Source organism: Monodelphis domestica, chromosome 2 (assembly GCF_027887165.1).
Source record: "Monodelphis domestica isolate mMonDom1 chromosome 2, mMonDom1.pri, whole genome shotgun sequence".
In the NCBI taxonomy this organism is placed as follows: Eukaryota; Metazoa; Chordata; class Mammalia; order Didelphimorphia; family Didelphidae; genus Monodelphis; species Monodelphis domestica.
This window is the reverse complement of record NC_077228.1, coordinates 13,625,964-13,648,674: the sequence shown is the minus strand read 5'-3', so window position 1 is coordinate 13,648,674 and position 22,711 is coordinate 13,625,964. Positions and strand designations below refer to the sequence as shown.

The 22,711-nt window shown below is 42.9% G+C and overlaps 1 protein-coding gene and 1 pseudogene across 4 annotated transcripts in view; both read right to left on the bottom strand.

The window, feature by feature from the left end:
• The window catches only part of ITGB3BP (integrin subunit beta 3 binding protein), a 44,549-nt gene that overhangs the window by 20,711 nt on the left and 1,127 nt on the right, over positions 1–22,711 (bottom strand). For 3 of the 4 annotated variants that reach the window (XM_007480469.3, XM_007480468.3, XM_007480470.3), the window contains exons 2-4: positions 14,163–14,205; positions 10,021–10,153; positions 2,544–2,613 (exon numbers count right to left, since the gene is read on the bottom strand). In XM_007480469.3, coding sequence (XP_007480531.1) covers positions 2,544–2,613; positions 10,021–10,153; positions 14,163–14,205 — 246 coding nt within the window. The remainder of the gene's footprint in view (positions 1–2,543; positions 2,614–10,020; positions 10,154–14,162; positions 14,206–22,711) is intronic. The other variant, XM_016429867.2, reaches the window with a different exon arrangement.
• On the bottom strand, positions 2,623–4,764 carry LOC103097429 (rho-related GTP-binding protein RhoC-like; annotated as a pseudogene).

Genomic DNA, 22,711 nt, shown 5'->3' with positions numbered 1-22,711 from the left:
GAGCGGCTCGAAGGCCCACAGGAAGCATGAGCCAACGTGTCTGTGAAACCGAGAGTGGGGAGAGGACGTGGAGATGTGAGAGAACCCGAAAACTCAAGGTGAAAATAAAGGAAGCACAGGCTGGCCCACCTCGACACTCTGACGTGACATGAGTAAGTACATCTCCGACATGGAGCCGTCGATGGCCACGCGACCACAAGCAAGACTGAACTCCCTCCGGCCTTCATTTTCTCACGTATAAAATGGGCCTAAAAGAGCCTTCTCTCTCCTCAGACCTCCGTGGATCCGTTCTCACCTAGGGGCCATACTTAAAACAGGAGGGAGATCCATTTTCTTGAGTAAAACCAGCTGGACTGATTTGGGATTTACTCTGACCATCAGGAGTCATTATGAACCTCTGCTCCCCGGCCCTCTCTGAGCTCACATTCTAAATAAGAATTGCACTTCTCCATTAGGTAGCACAATCTGCTTCCGGGGGGTGGGGGGTCCCTATGCGGGCCCATCACTCACCCCCTCATTCTCACTGGCTATAATCTGGCAAGTATACTCTGCAGGCCCCTTTGCCCAGCTCGGCACTACAGTCAAAAGGAGGCCCGCTTGGGCAGCCTGGGGAAGCCTCAGAGTCATGCTCTTAAAGGCTGAAGTTTGGGGCAATTTTGATTTGGATGACAGACACTCTGCTGAAGAAATCTTTTCAAAACAATGTTTCGCTCCTGCTTCACATGGAAGCTTTAAGGCTTCTCGGAGTTGTGGCGCTCTCGAGCTCTCGCCTGGTGAAGCCTAGTCGGAGTCATGTACTCAATGACTAAAATACACCGGATTAGCGAGGAAAACAGATTGGGGACAACGGAGACGGAAGATTTTCCCCTATTCAGTCAGTCAGACAGGTTCAGTCGTTCAGTTGTGCCCGACTCTGTGATCCCGAGGACCGTATCACACCAATATTATCTACGAGGTTTTCTTGGCAAAAATTCTGGGGTTCTTCTCCAGTGGATTAAGACAAATGGGTTAAATGACTTGCCCAGGGTCACACAGCTAACAAGTGTCTGAGGCCAAATTTGAACTGGGGTCTTCCTGACTCCAGGCCCAGCGCTCTATCCACTGAGCCATCGGCTAATAACCACTTATTAAGCGCTTCCTACACGTCAGGCTAGCCCGTGACCGCATTCCTCCATTACTGGGGAACCCGCCATGGTGGGATTTGGACTTGGTCCTCTCCGCCCCATTCCCGCTTGTCTCTCTGCTGAAGGAAGGAACAAGCATTTAGTAAGCCCTTCCGACGGGCGAGTCTGTGCTAAGCTCTGAAGATACAAATTCGACAGAGAGGGAGATGTTCTCACGGGGGACGCTGCGTGCAGCCCGCGGAGGAAAGCAGGAGGAGACTCAAAGTGGGGAGCTGAGGGGAAGCGAGGGAGGGAGGGAGGGAGGGGGAAGGTATTTGCTTGGGAGCAGGGCAGGGGGGGAGCCTGGAGAAGAACGGAAACGCAGGCCGGCCTGAGCACTGTCCTTCCAACAGAGATTCTTGGGAGAAAATCAGGTGAATTTGGACGTGGCTGAAGGGCCAATGTGGGTCGCAAAGGGTTAAATGCCAGCCAGGAGAAGGTCTTTAATGGAATTCTTCAGGGATAGGTGCTCGGTCCTGGGCTCTTTACAGCACTTTGGATCAGGAGGACTGAATCCAGATCCAAAGAGATCCGGCCAAGGGGGAACCTCAGGCGCTGGAACCAAAGAAGAGGCCACTTAAGAGGGATAAAACCCAACAGCTGGCAAACAGAGCAAACCACACAATTGAGAAGGCTGACGTGGCTGCGGGGGACCCAGGACAGAAGTCATGACACTCAAGGCCCTGGCCAAGGGTTCAACATCGGAGACTGCAAAGAGTTTATGGGGCAATGCCAGGAGTGCAGAGACCTGACAGTGGCTTACAGCTGAAACCTTCCGTAGGTGGTGTCACTCTCATGAGGATTAGAGGCCCTTAAGAGCAGAGACTGTCTTTACTTTTTTACTTGTATCCCCAGCACTTAACACAGTGGTCTGCACAGAGTAAGACCTTAATTGAGGCTTCATTCATTCATTCATTCACTCATTTATTTATTTTTTTAAGCCCTCATCTTCCATCTTAGCATCAATACTGTGTACTGGTTCCAAGGCGGAGGAATGGTAGGGGCTAAGCAGCAAGGAAGTCTCTGAGGCTAGATTGAACCCCCGTCTGCAGCGGCTCAGCTGTCCCGCCCACTGACGGGCCTCACTATTTCTACAGCGTATTCGCTCCTTCCCTTCCAAGGCTCTTCCTCGGGCCAGTGGACACCTACACACCGCGGGACGGAAATCTGGGTTTGGTGAACCTCCCGCGTACAGCATACTATACACTAGTGTATGAGCCTATCAAGACAGGGAACGGTCACGGTGTTTTTCTTTTCTAAGGACTACATTTTGCTAAGAAAACTGAAAGGCCTGGAAGGAAACGATTTCTTTTAAATGCCCATTTCAACAACATTAAGTCTTCCCAGAGAAAGAGAGGAGAGAGGGGAGAGCCGACTTACTCATCTTGGTTTTCCACGCGAGGCTGCCCTCTTCTGGGGAATCCCGGGCTAGGACCAAGTTCCATTCTGTCTTTGGGACAAGGTGGAAATATAAAGATCACAAATTGGAAGGGAAATGCCAGGAGAAATTGGGAGTTTCAACACCTCTCAAAAAGAAGTTGAAATTTCCTCAGGGAAGAAGGGGAACTTTTTTAAGCATCAGTAACTCACCTGACCGCCATTCTCCTTTTATTTATGCCCGAAATGACCTGTTCTTTTAAAGAGATACCAAGGACCTTTCCTATGAAATTTCCACTAGGATATTCATTAAAGAGAAAAATCAAAGAAACCTATTTGGGAGCACACATAGACTGCGCTGGACCGAGACCACCCAAGAATCCTGAAGGACTAGGCAGGGCCATAAGAGATCCTTGAGTCATCCTCTCCCCTCATTTTTTTTTCAGAGTCCCCACAGACTTGTATTGTGTCTTCCTCGATGAGAAATAACCTTCAGTGGGTGGGGGGAGAATCCTCGCTTCCTGGGAGGCATCTGAGAGAGGAGGCTCCAGAAGTAGTTATATAAAAAATGCTGGTGGGCGACCCCTAGGGCGGGAGAAACAGTCATGACCTCTCCCCCTCCCCCCTCCCCCTGCTCCATGATTGGGGAAAGCCCAGGCTGCCATCTAAGCTTTAGCCCCCATGAGGAGCTTCCCCGAAGGACCAAGGGCAGGGGGCAGGATTAGAACACACCCAGCCTTGGGCAGGAAGGGTTCAAGAACTAGCACCATGGAGTCCGGTGCGTGGGCCTCCGATGGGGGAGCTCGGTGCAGAGGGCAGCCCCATCGCTACTTGTTCTTTTGGACCTGCGGCCAGGCCAAGTGGCCATCTCAAACGCTTCTCAGACCCCCTCCTTGGTCTTGGCAGAACACTCAAGGTAGCCAAAGGTGCTGATCCGATTGGCCGTGTCCCGGCCCTCCTCTGACCTCACGGGTTCTGCACGTGGCTCGTCCTGCCTCAGGTCCTTCTTGTCGCCCGCGAGGATGATGGGGACTTTGGGGCAGAAATGCTCTACTTCTGGCATCCACTTCTCAGGGATGTTCTCAAGGCTATCGACGGAGAAGCACACGAGGATGACGGCTGGAGGCGGTCGTAGTCTTCCTGCCCAGCTGTGTCCCACAATGGCAGCTCCACCTGCTTGCTGTCCACTTCCGTGCCAGCTAGGTAAAGGCGGTGGGGACGTAGACCTCAGGGAACTGGTCCTTGCTGGAGATGAGGAAGAGGCAGGTTTTCCCACAGGCACCATCCCCCACCAGCCACGGCTTGGGCTCTGCTCCGTCCCTGGGCAAGGAGGAGAGACTGACATGCTCCCACCCTTTATAAACAAGGCCCAGAAAAGCAATAAACAGCACAGCTGGGCCCTCAAACTCCCTCACGGAAGTCAGTCACAATAAGCCTACTTCTCCATTAAGCCCTCTGGCCTATACGCTTTCTCTCAAATTCTGTTTTTAAAGAATAACTTGATATTGATAGGATTATTTTTAATTTTTAAAAGAGACATTTTTAATTAAATAAAAGAGGCATTGATAATAGATGGTTGTCAAGATTAACCAGGGTATAACTGGTGCTGAGCAGAGGTCAAACTGCTGGCTTCTTAAGGCAAGCATTTATTTACCATATTTTGAAAATTATAATTTTTTTTAAGCCCTCACCTTCTGTCTTAGAATCAATACTGTGTATTGGTTCCAAGGCAGAAGAGTGGTAAGGGCTAGGCAATGAGGGTCAAGTGACTTGTCCAGGGTCACACAGCTGGGAAGTGTCTGAGGCTGTATTTGAACCCAAGACCTCCCATCTCTAGGCCTGGCTCTCCATCCACTGAGCTACCCGGCTGCCCCCATAATGTTTCTTTTTTAAAAGGTCTTAAGATATAAGACAATATTTATTAATTTTTATTAGCTAAAAACTTTTGTAACAGAAAAAAATCACTTTCGCTTCATTTTAGAAAAGAAAATAAACCTGTGGGGCTCTTCTGAGCAGGGCAGACAGATAAAGACCCTCCCTCCATGGAAGATGTCCTAACTCCCGATTTGCCAGTATTAACCGTTTCTAGGACTCTGACACTTCGTCACAGGAGGCTCTCCAGGGGAACATGGACTCACACCCTCTCAGGGCTTGTGGACTCAGTGGGTCTCCTGAGGGCCCCTGAAGCAACCAGTAGAAGCTCCCTTCTCGCACCCGTGCACATGCTTTAAGTGTCTCCCTCCACAGAGCTGCACAGGTGATTTTCCCTACTATGGGCCTGGTGAGGTCAGTCCCCTGTTCAGGGGGTGCCTCTACAGTAAAGCAGTCCCAAAGGGTCTGTCTAAGCTCCCCCCAGCACGGATGGATAAGCCCCGGACCTTCTGCTCAGTCTTCTGGGCCTCCTTCCCGCTCCTCCCCCAGGAGAATCCCCATCCTCCCTGGGCTCGCCAACTGCCTGCTTCATGTGAAGCCTTTCCAGGCAGGCCCCCTCCCTGGCTGGCACTGACCCCTTCTCAGAGCCCTCCATTGATGTTTTAATTGACTCTGCTTCGCCTTGGCAGGAGACAAGCCTCTCCTCCAAAGGGCTCTCAGGGCCGCGGAGGTGTTTCCTGTTTGGGTCTTTCCGTCCCCACAGCGTTTGGCCCAACGAGGGCCCATGGCACGTGCTGACCAACGTCGGATGATGGAAAAGCGGCCCCAAGAGAGGATCTTCTGTTTCTCTTTCTCCCTCGCAGAAAAGAAAAAACCTCAGGAGAAAACCAACACCACGCCTAGCCTCGGCCGGGTCTGGAGCCTCAGCTTGGGCCCCTCCTGGTTGCTTTTCCTCTCCTGCGGCCCGAGGGTCGGCCGTGGGGTGGCCCGTCAGTGCCTCCGCTGTCCTCGGTCCTCTCTGGCAGGGCTCAGACTCCACCGCCTGGTGCTCCCTGTCCCCCGAGCTGGGCAGCACAGCCAGGGCCGCCACACCGGTGGGGCCTGCTCCTCTGCTGCTCCTCTCCTCCAGCGCACAGACTGTCTTTCTGGTATCTCCTGCCGCTTAGCAGAACACTCGGCACACAGCAGGCGCTTAATCAATGGTGACTGAGGCGCCGTGTGAAGATCACACGTTAGTCTCACTGGGGTCTAATACACGAACAAAGCTGTGGGCTATTAAACACTTAAGAATTGAATCTTTTCCCAAGAGACCATCTAACCCATCTCTTCCTAACAACCTTCCGTCAATATAAGCCCACTCAAACACGTGAAGGGGGCAGCAGGGGGCTCAGAGGAGGGAGAGCCAGACCAGAGGTGGGAGGTGCTGCGTTCAAGGCTGGCAGACACGTCCTAGCTAGTGGACCCCGGGCTGGTCACACTGGCCAGGCCTTCCTGCTCGGCTGCTTGGAACCAGCACTCTGTCGTGACCCTAAGATGGAAGGGGCGGTCACCATGTTGTCTGGCCGATCCTGTGAAGATGGGATTAACTCTCCCCTGCCCATTTTTTAGAATGAATTACCAGAAGTGTAGACATCCCAATTATCCTTAAGTGGGGGAGGTCTGTGACCCACGTGTGTGAAAGTGGGCGATGAATCAAAACCCACTGACTGCCCCCTGGGCGGTCCTACGCAAAGCTTTAGCTGTAATTGGTCCATGTCAAGTGGAAGGAAGGCCCAGGAAGTGACGACAAGGCGGGGTCTTTAAAGATGCCACGAACTTCCTGTGACGAGGTCGTCCGCCTTCAACTTGACCGTGGAGAAGCTCTGGCTGAGGACAGCTTCTGTTAGGACTACCACGTGGGTGAGTGAGAAAGGCTGAGTCCTGTCCCTAGCTTGCTCTGAGAGGTACTAGCCTCCACTAAAACCCTCGTTTAGTTGACCCCTGGGCCCTCCGGCTGGGGCTTCTGGAGCCTTGCCAGAGTAACGCCAGGGCTTGAGCAAATAGTCTAGCTTGTTAAGCTAGATTTCTTACTCTGCCCTCTTTTTCATTTTTCTACTTTCACTCTTTCTATAGTTTATAAATTACAAAAAAAAAATCATTTGGAATTCATTCATTCCTGGCGACCACACTCAGATAAATCGAGTCCAAACCTTCCTTTTAACCCCTTATATTTCTGACCCTTACAATCCTAAACCTCCCTTTCTACCACTTGCCAAGTTCTGAGTGCTCCCAGCAGCAACCACAACAGGCTGAGTCCCTCCTCCACATGCTAGTCCTTCAAATCTTCACACAATGTCAACAACATTTGTAGTAAAATACATGTTACTATTTTAAGAGGGAAACCATGGCTCCCCGCGACTTCCACAGACATTGTCCGTTCTCCTCTCACTGATGCTGAAGGCACACTCTCGAGACATTCATCTGCACTGCCCAAAACCAAACCCAACTAGGAAATGTGTTTTCTGGGGAGGAAAAGGCTTGGCCTTTACTCTAAAGCAGAGGGGCGCGGCAGGCGGCTCCCACCCTATAGAACTGTCCCCAGGACATGCTGGAGAAATCTGACCATCTTGGCTATCCCTGGCCCATAGTGACTCTGAGCAAGGAGACTAATGGACAGGGTTAGAAAATTTTTCTTCCTTCTGTAAACATGGAAAGTGGGATATAATTGTATATAAAATTAAGGGTTTTATTCATATTCATGGAACACACTAGGAAAGCAATAAGCTCTTAAGCAAATTAATAAGCCATAAGTAATTAAACCATTAATGTCTGTCCAATTTGTAAAAATTAAGTGAATTAAAATTAAGATTCTATTTTCCAGAGTCTGGTTAACAGATTTCGAACGCCAAATGATATTAAAATCCTAAATTTTAGGATGTAAGCTTGTTTCTGAAATGTTTCGGTACCTTACTCCTGTAGGTAGGTGTTCAATATATTTTTGCAGATGCCAAGATAAAAATCCCCCTATTTCTTATAAGCATCACCTAATGATGAGGGATAAAAATAATCACCTCTTCTAAAGTATTGTGCTTGTCACATTTTAAAGACAACATAATCAGTACCAATTTGTGATGACTGGAGAGCTCAATAAGGGCCCATGCTACACAGAACATGATTCTGATGTGCAAATGTTGAACTCTGGGAACCCAGACGTGCTGGACAGGGCCAAACCGAGCCTTTTACATGTTCAGGTCCTGGGGGAAGGCTGCCTTTGTGTCCAGAGGTCTTAAACCTCAACAGGCTAAAAAAAGGAGCCAGGCCAGCAAAGATTCCTTGAACCTCATTTAGAGTAGCTATTTATGATGAAGAAGAAATTCTTTAAAAGCCAAATTGTTTGCAAATTAAAGTGGTAGCTTGTGGAAGATACTCATTAGAAATCCTGTACCTATCAGTTAGCTCTTGAGACTATCAGAGCCTACAGGGATGATGCTTTGCCCCGGAAGGTTTGGTCAGATAGTGACAACATCAAATAAACACAGGTTTTTGTTGACGTTGTTGTTCAGTTGTTTTTCAGTCATGTCCAAATATCTGTGACCCCTTTTGGGGATTTCCTGGCAAAGATACTGGAGTGGTTTGCCATTTCTTTCTCTAGCTCATTTGATAGATGAGGAAATTGATGCAAACAAGGTTATATGACTTGTCCAAGGTCACACAGCTCAAGTATCTGAGGCCACATTTGAATCTAGGATCTCCTGTCTCAAGCTCTGGCTCTATATTCACTGAAGCCACCTCTTTGCCCCTGAGCTTACTTTTTAAAATGCAATTTCTTTAATTCTTTTAAGACTTTTTCTTTAATATTAAAAAAGGAAAATGATTCATTCATGTGATAGATTTATGGATAATTCAAACCAGCAGTTGGGTTTTCACAGATTTTGTAATGAGCAGAATTAAAATGAGGAAAAGTGGAGGACTGGGGTTGATCACAAAGGACAAAGCCATCATCTAGTAGAGAATCAGTGCCGCCATTTTGAATCTGTAGGAGTCTAGGAAAAGAGCTCACGGCTATGTATTGGAATAATTATCTACCTAAATGTCAAATGTGAGCATGGAAGCAGTCTTTTTATGAGCAGAAAGGACTTTCCTTTGAGTTTATGTGTACACTCGGTAAGGAAATACAGCATGTGTGCCTTTCAGAGCCATTCATAGCTCAGTGTATCTGGATGAGCAGACATTCCTATACATACGTACACACACAAACACACATATATTCAGCCTGTAAGATATTCATGTCTACTTTAACATGATTATCATATGAGCACAAAATACCATTGAACTCTTTTAAAAAATATATATTCCATTTCATGCTTTTTGAGTATAATCCTACCCAAAATAGTTACAGGATAAAAATGACAATGGGCTAGAATCAAAGCAAAAAAGAATTTCTATTTGCAACCTAATTAGGCAGTTAAAATAAATGCATGACAAGGAGTCAGAGAGGTGACTCAGTGGATTGAGAGCCAGGTCCAGAGATGGGAGGTTCTAGGTTCAAATCTGGCTTCAGACCCTTCCTAGCTGTATGACCCTGGGCAAGTCACTTAATCCCTACTGCCTAGCTTTTACCATTCTTCTGCCTTGGAACTAGGGAACAGAATTGATTTCAAGATGCTAGGTTAAGAGTTTAAAAACAAACATAAAACCCAATATATTAACCCAATATATTCTAAAAGAACTGTAAAAACTATGTGTAAGTAAAATCAAACTCAAAGTACTAAAAAGAAAGCCTTTTCATTTTCACACGAGTTCTTCTTTGGTAGAAACTTAAGCCAGGTTAAAAGCAGCTCCAAAATTATACAAACACACCATTGGATCAGAAGAAGTGCTTGGACAGTGGGTTTTGCTAACACTTTTCTTTGTTACAAGAGAGAATTTCCAGGGGGAAGTAGTGTTTGGGGATTTGATGTGACCAAGGCATAAGTTATAAAGTAGAAATAATACAAAATATATACAATGTGTGATTTTGAAGCAATAATAAAAATGGCTAGCATTTACCTCGTCCATACTATGTTCCAGGCAATGCACTGTGCTAAGTGCTTTAGAGGAATGAGCAGGCTTGATCCCTACCACAATCCTGGGAGGTTGGTGTTCGTATCATCCCCATTCTACAGAGGAGAACACTGACACAAAGGGTGGCTAAGTGATATGCCCCAGGTTACAGAGCAAAGTACTTATCTGAGGCTGGACTGGGACTCGGGCCCTCTTGACGTCAAGCAGTCTAGCTAACAGGAAGTAGATGACATAGGTAAAAGCGGAGAGCATGTAGAAGCACTTCCCAAGTCTGGGAATGGCAGCGCTTGCTTGGATCGGGCAAACCCAGCAGCTTGTTCACTGCCAGCATCCTCATCAGCTATAATTCAGTTGGGAGTGGAAGGCGAGCAGAGCATCATTTCTACCTAACACGGCGGATGGGAAGGAACAGATTCTGTGATGGTACTTGAAGAGAAGAGAGAAGAGCTCTGTGTTTAGGTTCCCGTCCAGCATCCACACTCTGACTGCTGGGTCTGTGTTCGAAGCTTCGGGTTAGCCAGTAATGAGAAGAATTCTATGGAAGAGGAGAAGCAGCATCACTCACCATGCCAAGGGCAGCGCCCGAGCTCCCAGCCGCCATGAGTCTGGGGAGACGATGAGGGGCTGATCTCCCGCGTTCCTGTGGTCGGGGAATACGATGCCACCAACTGCCCTCGGCTCCGGCAGGCCTGGGGGGACTAGAAGAGATCGCAGTTTTCAGAGAAATACCGAGATGGGACCGAAGCACAAATCCGTCCCGAGCATCCACCCTCCCTCGCTCTTTCCGGATCTCAGCCTCTCCCTCCGCTCCCTCCCGGGCTGACGAGGCATCTCCGCTCAGCTCAAGAATGCTGAGGAGCTGCAGTTCTGCCGTCGAACCCAGCACTGGGCCGGCTGCTCCTCTTCAGCAGCTCCTCCCCAGCCTGGCCTGAGCAGGTGAGCAGGGTGTTCAGGCCTTAATCCTGGAAGCCAGACCACCTCGTTTGTAAACCTAAACGTTTCTCTGGGAAGCGGACGGAACGGCCACTTCTAGCCACCCTGGTCACTCCCGAATCTATTAGAGAAAGACTGCAGGGCTGGCCGGGCAAGGAGGGCCAGTGTCAGGCAGCACGAAGCGACAAGCGTGCCAGGCCTAGGGGAGAGCTCAGGCACATCACCGTCTATAGGGACAAAAGGCAAAGAGAAGAAATACCAAGTATTTGGAAGGGGGGAAATCGTGAGTTAGAAGCCCGGAAGAGGCTGGGGGCCAATGGCATCCAAAAGCAGAACTGTTGCTTTAACAGGGAGTGAGCTCCTTGTCACCCAGTGTTTTCCAAGAGAGGCTTAGTCCAAGGCCAGGGATCCCAGAATGGAAGAGGAGGAGAGCAGGAGACCTGAGCACAAGTTCCCCCTAGTGGCCAGTGCCAGCCTCCCAGAGACGAGAGATGTCAGGGGATGGCCTGGCCCCCAAGGCTGTTTCCAGTCAATCTGCTCTCTTCCTGCAGGAATCGGAGGCCTGTGAAGGGCCTCTTTGTACCCATCTGCCTCCACTGCTACAGGACAGTATCCGGTGAGTCCTGATCCTCTCGGCCCCTGTGGCTGCACTCTCATGGTTCCTCAGCCATTCCTTGGCTGTCCCTCTTGGCGATCTCTTCTAGTCCCCCCAGGCCTTTCTTTAGCCCCAACAACTGTCTGAGATTCTGCTCGCCTGTCCAGAACAGGGAAAGACGGAGGCCAGATGCGGGGGAGCAACAGCTCCGGTCTGGAGCCCCAATTTGAAGAATCGCTTCATGCTGAACCATTCTTTAGTTTTAGGCACACGTTTCAGAAATCTCAAACACGATCACTTTTCTACTAAGCTTTTTGTTTAAACCTTCACATTCTGTCTTAGAATCAAAAGGAAGTATTGCTTCTAAGGCAGAAAGAAGGTGAGGGCTAGAGAATCAAGGTGAAAGGACTTGCTTAGGGTCATGCAGCTAGTAAGTGTTTGAGCCTCGCACATTTGAACCCAGGATCTCCTGTCTCCAGCCCTGGCTCTGTATTCACTGCCCCCTTCCCACTCATCTTGGTCTCCATTCCAGAATCTCTGTGACACCAAATGCCCTACAGTAAAGTCCTTCTTTATAGTTGTGGTTCAAACTTTTAAAGCATTGGAGAACATCCCAAATTTTAGCTTCCCAATGCTATCTCCCAAGTTTCCCACATCAGAAAATAAACGTTCTGACTCCCAAGTCATGCTCTGGCCTATCCATTTCGAGTTCACTTGGTGCTCTGAGTTCAGGCATCAAGCTGACATTTATCCAGTCCCTGCCCTACTTTTCCAGGAATTGATTGGCCAGAACTATTTCATAGGCTGTGGCCCAGAAATGAAATCCACTACTCCCTAATGGACAATTGTGTTGATCTGTTTTCCTAGTTGCACCAAAAATTATTTTATCCAATTGCCAAGTGTCTAAACTACAACTATGTCACACATTTCCCCTTGGATACGAGTTTCTATCCCACAAAAAATATCTTTTTTTATCATTTATTTTTTGCTATCTTAAAAACAACAACAAAATACACTGAATTGTTGGTTTCAGTTTGAAAATAAACTGTGATTCCCAAACAACAAAAGGGTAGAAATGGAAGCCAGCTTCTTTTTTGTTCTACTAAGAATTCTCTTAACAGGAATTTAATGTTTACAGATCTTTAATAATGATGTGCATGTATAAAGGGATAAGCTTCCTTAGTTGAGGCAGCTAGCTGGCACAGTGGCTAGAGCACTGGGTCTGACCTCAGGAAGATTTGAGTTGAAATCAGGCCTCAGAGACATATTAGTTGTGTGACCTTGGGCAAGTCACTTCTCCTGTCTGCTTCAGTTCCCTCCTCTGTGGAATGGGGATATTAAGAACATCTATCCTCCAGGGTTATTGTGAGGATCAACTGAAATAATCATTGTAAAGTACTTAGCATGGTGCCTGGCCTTAGCAAGTCCTGCAGAAATGCTAGCTGCTGCTGCCGCTGTCGTCGTCATCGTCATCATCATCATCATCATCATCATCATCATCATCATACTAGTTTTTAAAACATTATTCATCATCATCATACTAGTTTTAAAAAAATTATTATTTAGTCAAAGGCTGCATCTGTGGCCTTTTTAAGTTGGACAGGAAAAGTAAACAAGATTATTATAGCTCCAAGTTACTTCCTTTGTATTTGCAAACTAACTGTCCTTCCTCAACTTGGGGGAAGAGCTCCTGATTGTTTTCACTTTGCCTTTTATTCACTATCATGAAATCCTAAAGGCTGCTTTTTAAAACTGTAATTTTCAAGACTCTTATTCTGCCCGAGTTATTTTCTCTCCATATTTCTGGTGTTTCTAGGAAAAAAATGAGGTGATTTCCACTTCAAGACTTAAGAAATATTTAATGAATAACGTCATTATCTAAAAAAAAATCTGAACAAAATATTTTACCAAAAAGTTCTCCAACTATACTGAGGAGTCATCAGGTACTCTAATGGTTGTACTGAAGGGTCACATTCTCTTTTGGCCATTCTGACCCATCCTACTCTAAAGGAAAATGGACAGCAAGTTTGCCACTGTGTACACAGTACTGCACAAAAAGAATGAACTCAAAAACAATTCTTTTCAGCTCAAATAACTATGTTCCTATTTCCCAAAGAAGAGCTTTGGGGCAGAAAAGAACTGCATTTAATTTCTGGCTGGACTACTCCTCTCCAAAATCCTACTCTAACTCAAGAAACAGATGCAGAATTACAGTCACAGCTGCATCCTGAACCCAACAAGTTGGATAATGGTCCACTAAACTGCTAATTAAATTGCTAATGATCTTTTTAGTGCCATTGCAGTATTTTGCCACCTTTGTTTAAATAAAAGAAAAGTATCTCGGAGATTTTAAAAATTTCAAGTTTCTGTTTTGCTAAATACCAGAGAGACATCCAAAGAGGAATTATACATAAACACATTTCTCTAAAATGACATTGCCATATGGGAAAGAGTAGAAGCTCATTTACTGACCAGGCTTTGTTTTAATTTACTTCCACAGGAATCGACTTCCCTCTCATCTTACTACCTCTGTGAATGTCCCAGCATTAAGGTTTACAGCAACACCCACTGTTGGTATGAGAACATAAGAAAGTGACATATGTCTTGCCATGTTGGCGCTAAGAATGTACCAAGTAGATTTACAAAAAGGGATGGCAAGAGTACAATTCTATTTTTATTGTGATAACGGTGCTGAAATTCATGGTAGTGTTGCTATTGTATTGTTTAATCAAACCAGATGAGCTGACAGAGGTCATTAGAGCTTTGACATAAAAATGCTAATGCTTCTTCTTCAACATTTGCACAATCATCTACACAATATATTGATGAAAATATTCTTATAATTCCAACTATTTGTACTTTTTGTGGCAGAACATTCACTTCTGCAATACACTAATTTCTAATACGTTGTCTCATTAAGGTCTGTAGTTCACATTTTCCTCCTAAGGTAACAGTAGGTATTAATAAGACTGATTAATCATTTCTACTTTATTTTTAAAAAATTAACAAAAAAGTAGTAATCAACATGAGATAAGGACTTGCCAAAAATAACAGATCACTAAAATAAATTCTCTCCTTTGCTTAGTAAGAAAGCTTTTAAAGAAATAAATGGAATTTTCAAAGGTCTAATCCATATAATTTTCCCACATATAGTTAAAATACACAAATTAGATACTTACATTTTCCTGTAACAAGACATCCAACTTCAGGGATCTTTTAACACTGTAAACAAAATATTGAAAGAGATCTTAAATTTTACAAGCCTGAAGAAACCACATTTTCATAGGCAATACACATATGCAAAGTTTTTAGAGTCAATTTTGCACCTCAATTTCATGTATTTTACAAAACTGGAAGATGATCTATATTAGGAGAAGCAACTCTCACATGAGGCAGTTTATTGTACCTTGTTATGTGTTTTTAATAATATATGAAAGATGGCCCACCTTCAGAAATGGCATTAGCTCCATAAATGTCTCTATTTTAAAAACACTTTACAGCTACCTGACATGCCAAACTAATCACAAGAGCATTTTTAAATGCACCAGCCTTCTAAACATACCCTACTTGCTACCTCCCCAGAAAAATCCCCCTACCAAACCTAACTTTTTACTAGAATCACGTACATACCTTTAATGTGGGTATTGAAAGTAACTTATCATTAGTAGAAAAAAATCATGCATTAAGCATTAAAATACTGTGAGAGGCAAGGTGAAAAAAAGTTGTTCCTTCCATCCTTTGAGCTCTTACCATGATTCAGTGTTACCAGGCTCTGGCTTAACTAGGGAACAGATGCTCCTTGGCTTTACAAGTCCCCAAACCCTAAGAAACTCTCTTTTTTTAAATTTTGGTCTTCTTTACTAAACTGAATCAGGCACCTTCCCATTTCTCCATGTGCAAAATCTGCTCTGCTGAACTGGATGGCCAGCTGTTCGTGGAAATACTCAGAAAGGAAAAGCAGAATATTTATAAGACTTTATTTCGTGCAGCTGTCTTCTAAAGAGCAGTCATCAAATTTTTATTGAATGCAGACTAAATACTCCAAGGAGAAAAAGGTCAACATAAATTAGGCCTAGTTTTCCCAGTGACAAATGTAGCTTTAGAGCATCTCCCTGATCCTTGGAAAAAAATAGAAACTAGTTACATAAAAACTAAAGCAGAAAACAAGTTAGAAACACTACAAAAGTTCATGGAAGCAGGAGCTTCTGAGAAATCTCTTCTGCAAGCAAAAAGAAAACGACAGAAAAATGCATCCTTGTTCAGTTACTGCCCGCCTTATCTCAAGGTTGTTGGCAACCCCAGGAAAGGGATTCAAGATGACCAAAACAAATTCCTGAGTAATCATTAGAGATCCCAAAATTAAAGACATATCCAACTTCAGTACGCAATTACTGCCATTGTTAATGTGATGTTATCCTAATCCACAAAATTATTTTTATGAAATATATGAAGTCATTTAAAATAAATATTAAAAAAAGATCCTTCGGAACTTATTTTAAATCAAATGATTATATACTCTCAACCAAGCATTCAGAAAATAATGGCAATGAGTAGCCCCAAACTGATAAAAAAAAAACCAATTTACTTTGGTTTAAAATAAGCAGATTGTACAGTATAATGTTCTAAAAATTCACAACTCTCAAAAACATCTTCAAGTAAATTCTTGTATTTATGTATGTATATAACAGAGATCTTGGATGTCTATTATAGACAAGATATAATGCGAGGCCAGAAAGATAGAAACAAGGCATAGATCCTGGCCTCAAGATTAACTGGGGGTAAAAATATGGAATTCTTTGAATTCTGAAAATTTAGAAGTTTAGTCCACATATACAAGAGGATAACAGGGATAGCTGGGTAGCTCAGTGGATACAGAGCCAGAGTCCCGGGTTCAAATCTTCCCCAGACATTTCCTAGTCCTGTGATCCTGGGCAAGTTACAACCCCCACTGCCTAGCTCTTATTGCTCTCCTACCTTGGAACCTATATTTAGTATCAATTCTAAGACAGAAAGTAGGGGTTAAAAAAAAATGACTACATCATCAATGGATTCCTCAGGGCCCATAATACCATTAGATTTGCCCTCTCAAAGTGCCTAGTATGTAGTAGGTAATTTTAAAAGTTTATTAATTCATTGATGTTAACAATAATATTCTCTCTTGCTATCACAATCTGACTTATTTTGCTTAAAAATCTGATTCATTACATCACAAAAATCAGGTGGGGTTTGATTCTATACTAATGTAGAATATCACTAGTGATAAACCTCAAGAAGTTATTCCCAAATAAGTAGAACTAATGGTGGGCATGGCTTGAGCTCTCCTCCATGCTTTCTGAACATTTCCCAAGCTACTTAATATGAGATAGGAATGCTCCACAGAGGCTTAAGAAAAGAATGTGAATTGAAGCTAATGAGGGTATAAGCCTAGACTGGTATTCTAAAAATGTACAAACTAAAGGCTTTGTCATGGGACTTCTAAAAACAGGGATCGAACACGGAATAGAATATGGGGGTGACAGTGGCATGAAGAAGAAATGCAGTCAAGTGGATACAACTTTGGGATCCTTTATGCTATGCCAAATTCTTCCCCGAAGGTTGGGCAAATCACATAATCTCACTAAGCTTCATAGAATTGATAATAACACTGGCCTGTAAAGTACTATGAAATCTCTGAATGGAAGATAAAAATATCACTTAGTATCTCTATGCTTCCATTTATTCTCTACTATAATGGGGATGAAAATATTGCCAGCCACCAACTGCACAGTGGTGTTTAGAGGATCACTGAGTGTGCTTGTGAGATGATTAGAAATCCTTTGATGAAAGGCAATGACCAAATTCATGTCCCACGTGACTCCTTGTATGTAAATCAAGATATTAAAAATGATTTATTTTCCATCCTTACTAGGGAATGAGCAAAGAAGGAAGGAGAGGCTCTATCAATCCCTTCGGCATTCTCCCTTTCATCCCTTCACATATCCCTTTGACATGAGCTGGGTGATGACCAAACATGTAAAAGCATGGCGCATACACAGGTAGGAAGGAGAGAGGGGACTCTCATATCTCTCCTCATCCCATACAGCAATATGACAGCTCTCTCAGCATGCACTGAGATTACTTTTCTTCAGCACACGCTGGCAAAAGCACCAACAAATATTTACCATTCGCACAATATGCTTACTGTTTGCTATGTTTTCAAAAATTTGTCCAAAGGTGATCAGAGGCATCATTTATAGTAAGACATACTGTAGACATGGACACGTTTAGAAATATATATATTCTAAAGGGTGGGAATTTTAAATGCAATACTTAAGCGACTAGTAAAATAATAAAGTACTATAAAATTGTTTCAGGCTTAACATGTACTCTCAATTATATACATCAAAAAATTCCTAACTGGCATGACAGCTGCTATTCATTCACATCCCTTTACATTTTTTCCTCTTTGCCACCCTTCACCCCCATCCAGGGAAACAAGACTAGTAATCTGCCCCTGAAGTGATCTGCTCCCACTCTCCTGCACCTGTCTACCTCCCCTATTTCTGGTTTCTACAAAGGTCTTCTTTGCTTTTCATCCTCTGGATTTTCTCTTCAACTCTACCATCCCTCTTAACCCATCTTCCCCTTTCCCTAACCTGCCTTTCACCAATGTGGTGCTTATTTGTCTATTTGTGTGTGTCCGTGCTTTCAATCCTCCTTTCTGTGGTTCAGATGAGAGCACACAGTGTAGGTGACACTTGATGCCCTCACACCTTGCCTCCATCTTTGCACACTCTTCTCATACACCCCAGTTTAAAAAAAAAAGTGAACTCCACCTTCTTCATTTCTTTCTACAAGTATTCCTTTTCCTTTCCTCTCTGAAGATCATCAAAACAGAACAAATCTGTCCCCAGTCCATTTGTCTTATTTAATTTCTTCTGTAATCCTTGAGGTCATGAGATTCTGAAGGGAATGTTAAGTCTTCTTCCGTACTGTAGTTATCTTTCTAGGATACTTTTGACTTGTGTTTGTATTTACAAGTTTCTACTAAGCTCTGGTCTTTATAACAGAAACACTGAAAGCCCCCTATTTTACTAAATAGTCATTTGTTCCCCCTGGAGGATTAGAATATATCTTTCAGGGTAAGTTATTTTAGTTGTAAGATTTTTATTGAAATGTGGGATATTCCCAGATTATGTATTTCCAGTAGTGGCTACTAGGTCTTGTGTGACACCTTGGTACTTGAATCTTTTCTTTCTGGCTGCTTGTGGTACTTTCCCTTTGATCTGTGAACTCTGGATTTTGGCTATGACATTCCTGAGTGTTTTCATGTCATACTTTCAGGAAGTGATCAGTGAATTCTATTTTCATTTAGGCTTCTGAGAGGTTTTATTACTTCTTGAAACTTACTTTTCTAAGAGTCTGGGGGTAAGGAGTATTATAATTCTCAAGGAGTACAAAGACTCTCCCCTCTGGGCTTGTTTTCCATATCAATTTTCTTTTAGAATAGATGTCTTACATTTTCTTTAATTTTTTTTAATATTTGAATTTTGTTCCAACATTTCTTATAGTCTCATTAAGTTTTGTTTGATCTACTCTAAAATTCAAAGTGCCTGCTCCTTGAGTAAGGTTTCCCATTTTCTGTTCTAAGCTATTTATTCTCCCTTCAATTTTCTCCTCCAGAAGTCTTTTGTATTTTTTATCCTTGGCCTCATTTTTTCCAGCTGTTTTATAGATGATACTTTCAAGTTTGTCTGTTTTTTCCTCTGAGGCTTTGTTGGTAGTTCTGGAGTTATTTTTTCTGGGATTTCCTCTTGGATAATTATTGATCCACAGTTCTTCATTTTTCTTCATAAAATGTTCAACATTTTATCTGCTCCTAGCTTTTATTTCTGTTCTTGGTTTGGGAATCCTAGTGTCTGAGATATTCCACATACTCTTCAATGGTCCTCACCTATCTTTCCTGGACTCTTGTAAAAGCTGGCTTCCACTTCACTTGTGTTTCCGGGCTCAGAGAACTAGGAAATTTCAAAACCTCCACGAGAGCCTTGCAGCTAAAATTCCCCTAGGTTAGGGCGATGCCCTGGTCTTTCAACACTGGTTGGGGCATTAGCACTTTTCTCCCTCCCTCTCACGCTTTAATTTTCTCTATCAGGTCACTGTAGGGGCCTTCTGTCCTAAATGGAGTTTCCCTGATCAGGTGAATTTCTCTCATTTTTTTTGTGCCAAGGTCAGGAATGTCAAACATGTAGCCTGCAATACTCCTGGATTCAACCAAAACCAGATTTGGAGACTCTTTAACAAATACGTATTTGTTAAATATAATATTAAAAAAGAAACATAATAAAACATGGATAATGTTATTATGTGACTTTCTAAGTCAATACACACCCTCAGAGAACCTTATTTGTGGTCTAGCGGCCTCTATATCTATTTGAGTTTGACACCACCAAAGTTGAGTGCATTCGATTCCCTAACTCAACATGTCCAAAACAGAACTATCTTTCCTCATAGATGCATCAATTACTGTCTATGCTACATCTTTCTAGGAAGTTTAGTTATGAGTTTCAAAAAGACTTCATATGGTAGCTTCTCTTACAAGGCAGATCTTTGGTATTATAGAATTTAAATTAATGTCCAATACTCTGATATGCAACCATAACAAGTGAAATGTGCTTCTTGATTGAGTAGAAGGTACAAAGAAATGGGAATTGTCCAAAAGAACAATCAGTTGTCCTTTAAGGTGGTGAGTTACCCTTCACTAGAGGTCTCCCTTGAAGAGGTTGAAAGCCGAATTTTCAATTATGTTTTAATAGAAACTCCGTTCAGACACAAGTTAGACTAGATAGCCACTAAGGTCCTTTCTAATTCTGTAATTTGGGGGCTGTTTACTAGAGAAACAATGTAAATTGATCTTTTTCATACTCCTTCCTACCTGTGTATGCCGGTCATCACCCAGCTCAAGATAACACAAATGCCTAAGGCAACCTCACTACCTTTAAAATCTGACTCAATCATTTAAAATCAATAACTTCCCTTATTTTGGCTAACTGAAAAATACTACATAATTGGTAGATTACTTGAAGACCCACCCTATATTCCCCAAACATATGCAGTCCTTCAAGTCACAGTCAAGGACAACATATCTCCCTTTTCCTAGAATCTAATTATCTTTGCAAGTCTAGCTCACATCTTAGTCCAGCCATGAAGCAAAGTCTAGCCAGTCTATTATTTTTCAGTCTGGATCCCTTTGATACTGATAAATATAAAAGATTGTAGGGAAATGTCCCAGTCAGAGCTCTGATACTTAAGAGCCCATACTCTATAGTTCCTACATCTTCTACTACCTCACCTTTCCAAAAGGAGGTACCTGAGAGATATTTGTTACTTGATCCATGATCGAGAAGGGCTGGACTTTGAATTCTTTGTCAGTGAGAATGGATTTCTTCTAATCTATAATCTACTCTCTCCCATTATCTATAATAAACAAGAGCAACTTCTTTCAAGAAGGCTGGCTGACAGGAGGCTACAACACAGAAAAAGGCTCCGGGACTCATACTAGGGCAGGACCTAGCTCAGCTTCACACATGTGGAATCTCAAGCCATCAGTAAGAGCTAATATACAATCACTGCTGGGGAGACCTCTGGGGTAAAGGGAGCATATCTTGGGAAAGTGGGAATAAAGAAGTAAAGAGCTTTATGCAAACTGACCCAGTCACCCATAAAGTGGAAAAATGGAAATCCAAGATTAAAAAATTAATGAATCAAAGAAAAACAACACAAAGAAATGAAACAAAAGCATGGGATAGGGTGATGGTGATTTAAAGGTATAGCTCGAATAATTAGAATGCTACCTAAAACCAAAGAACACGGGTGAAATAGCATCAAGATGAACAAAGTGCATAGCAAAGTCATGCTATGCTTGGTAGATATTTCCTTAACAAGGTCAATAAATTTCCAGAATGACAGAGGCAGCATTCTTATTGAGTCAACACAATTCACTCCAATTATGGATATGCAGCCTTCTTTAAACCATCCTTTCTTTGTTTCTGGATATATCTAAGTCATGTTTGTCTCTTAAATGGTCACATATTACAGATCTAGAAGTTCCCTCCTAACAAGATCCAGGAACTGAAAGCAGAAATTGGACAGTATCAATGTAATTAAAGGTTAAAACAAGAGATGGATTACAATTACCCATAATTCATCTGTATTTTACAATCAAAACCAAAAAATTATGCCTCAACCATTTTTTTTTAAACTGGCTAGTTCTCATAAGGATGTTTATCTTAAGTGTGGTAGGAGAATAAGGTGGGCAGAAAAGTCAGAGATTTGAAGTAATAGGCCAAAAAATGACAAATAAGCCAGAGCAGCAGAAAGAGTCCAGTCAAGCTCTCCCAGACAGCTACCTACAAAGATCTGGAAAACCTTTCAGCCTGAGCCTTCACCAGGACATAAAGCACCAGTCAGCAAAGGGAAACAGACAGGGAGTTCTTTGGACACTGAGGTCTACTCAAGGAGAACACCAGTGGAAGAAAAGGGTTCCAGAACTGGTGGAAGGGGCCTGACTTTGTGTGTGAGAAGAGTAAACTTACTCCTAGCTCTGGCTCACATATCCAGTTTGGATAGAAGAGGGGGCCAGTGGATAGGGCTGGTGGTGCAGGGAAAGGAGCATCCATGGAGGATGTATATTAGAGGAAGGGGCCATATGAGGATCAGAATATTCAAGACAGAAATACAGAAGAAAATGACTCCAAAACATTTAAGCAAAGTCTCAAAGAAAAATATAGAATGAATATAAGTTCAAGTACAATTCCTGAAAGATCTGAAACATGAGTTAAAAAATAAAAAAGCAGCAAAAAAAGATTCGATAAATGAAAGAAATGAACTAGAAGAAACAATTGGAAATGAAATGAGGGGCCTGGGGAAAATATGAAGAAGAAATGAAAGTTATAAAGAAAGAAGTAGAAAGAATTAACAGCTTGGCATGAGACTCCTTGAAAAGTAGCAAGGATCCAACAGAAGTCAATGAATACGTGAAATAAGAAGAAATGATAAAATAAAGTCAAAAGACTTAGTTAAAAGTCTAAGAAAAACAGAAGAAAGTCAAAATATCTCATACTGAAAACAACTAAGCTGAAAAACTAATGGAAAAAGAATTTAAGAATCATCATATTACCTGGAAGCCATGACCAAAAAGAGAGAGCCTAGACACCAAGAAATCAAAAGAAAATTAACCAAATTTCTTAGAACCACTGAACAAAGTGAAAGAACCCAGCAATCACCTTCTGAAAGAAACTTCAAAATGAAAATTCCCACAAACAAGATATCCAAATGCAGAGGTTCCAGGTCAAAGAAAAAATACGGCAGACAATAGGGAAAAAAGAATTCAAGGATTGAGATTTGATAGTCATTATCATACAAGATTTAGCAACCACTGCTAGAAAGGAGTAAGAGAGTTTAAAATACAATATTCCAGAAGGCAAAAGATATAGGTAGCACAACCAAGAATAATTTACCCAACAAAACTGAATATAATCCTACACAAATTTAAAAAAATTAGACTCAGTGAAATAAGGAGAATTTTTAAACATTTCTCATGAAATCTAGAGCTACATTGAACTTAAAAAATATAAATTTAGGAGACGAGAAACAAAAAGGGAATTGTGAGAGAACAATAAAAATTGACTAAAAAGGGAAATGCTTTGTATTGATTTGTTAGTTTTTTAGGATAGGGTTGGACACCTAG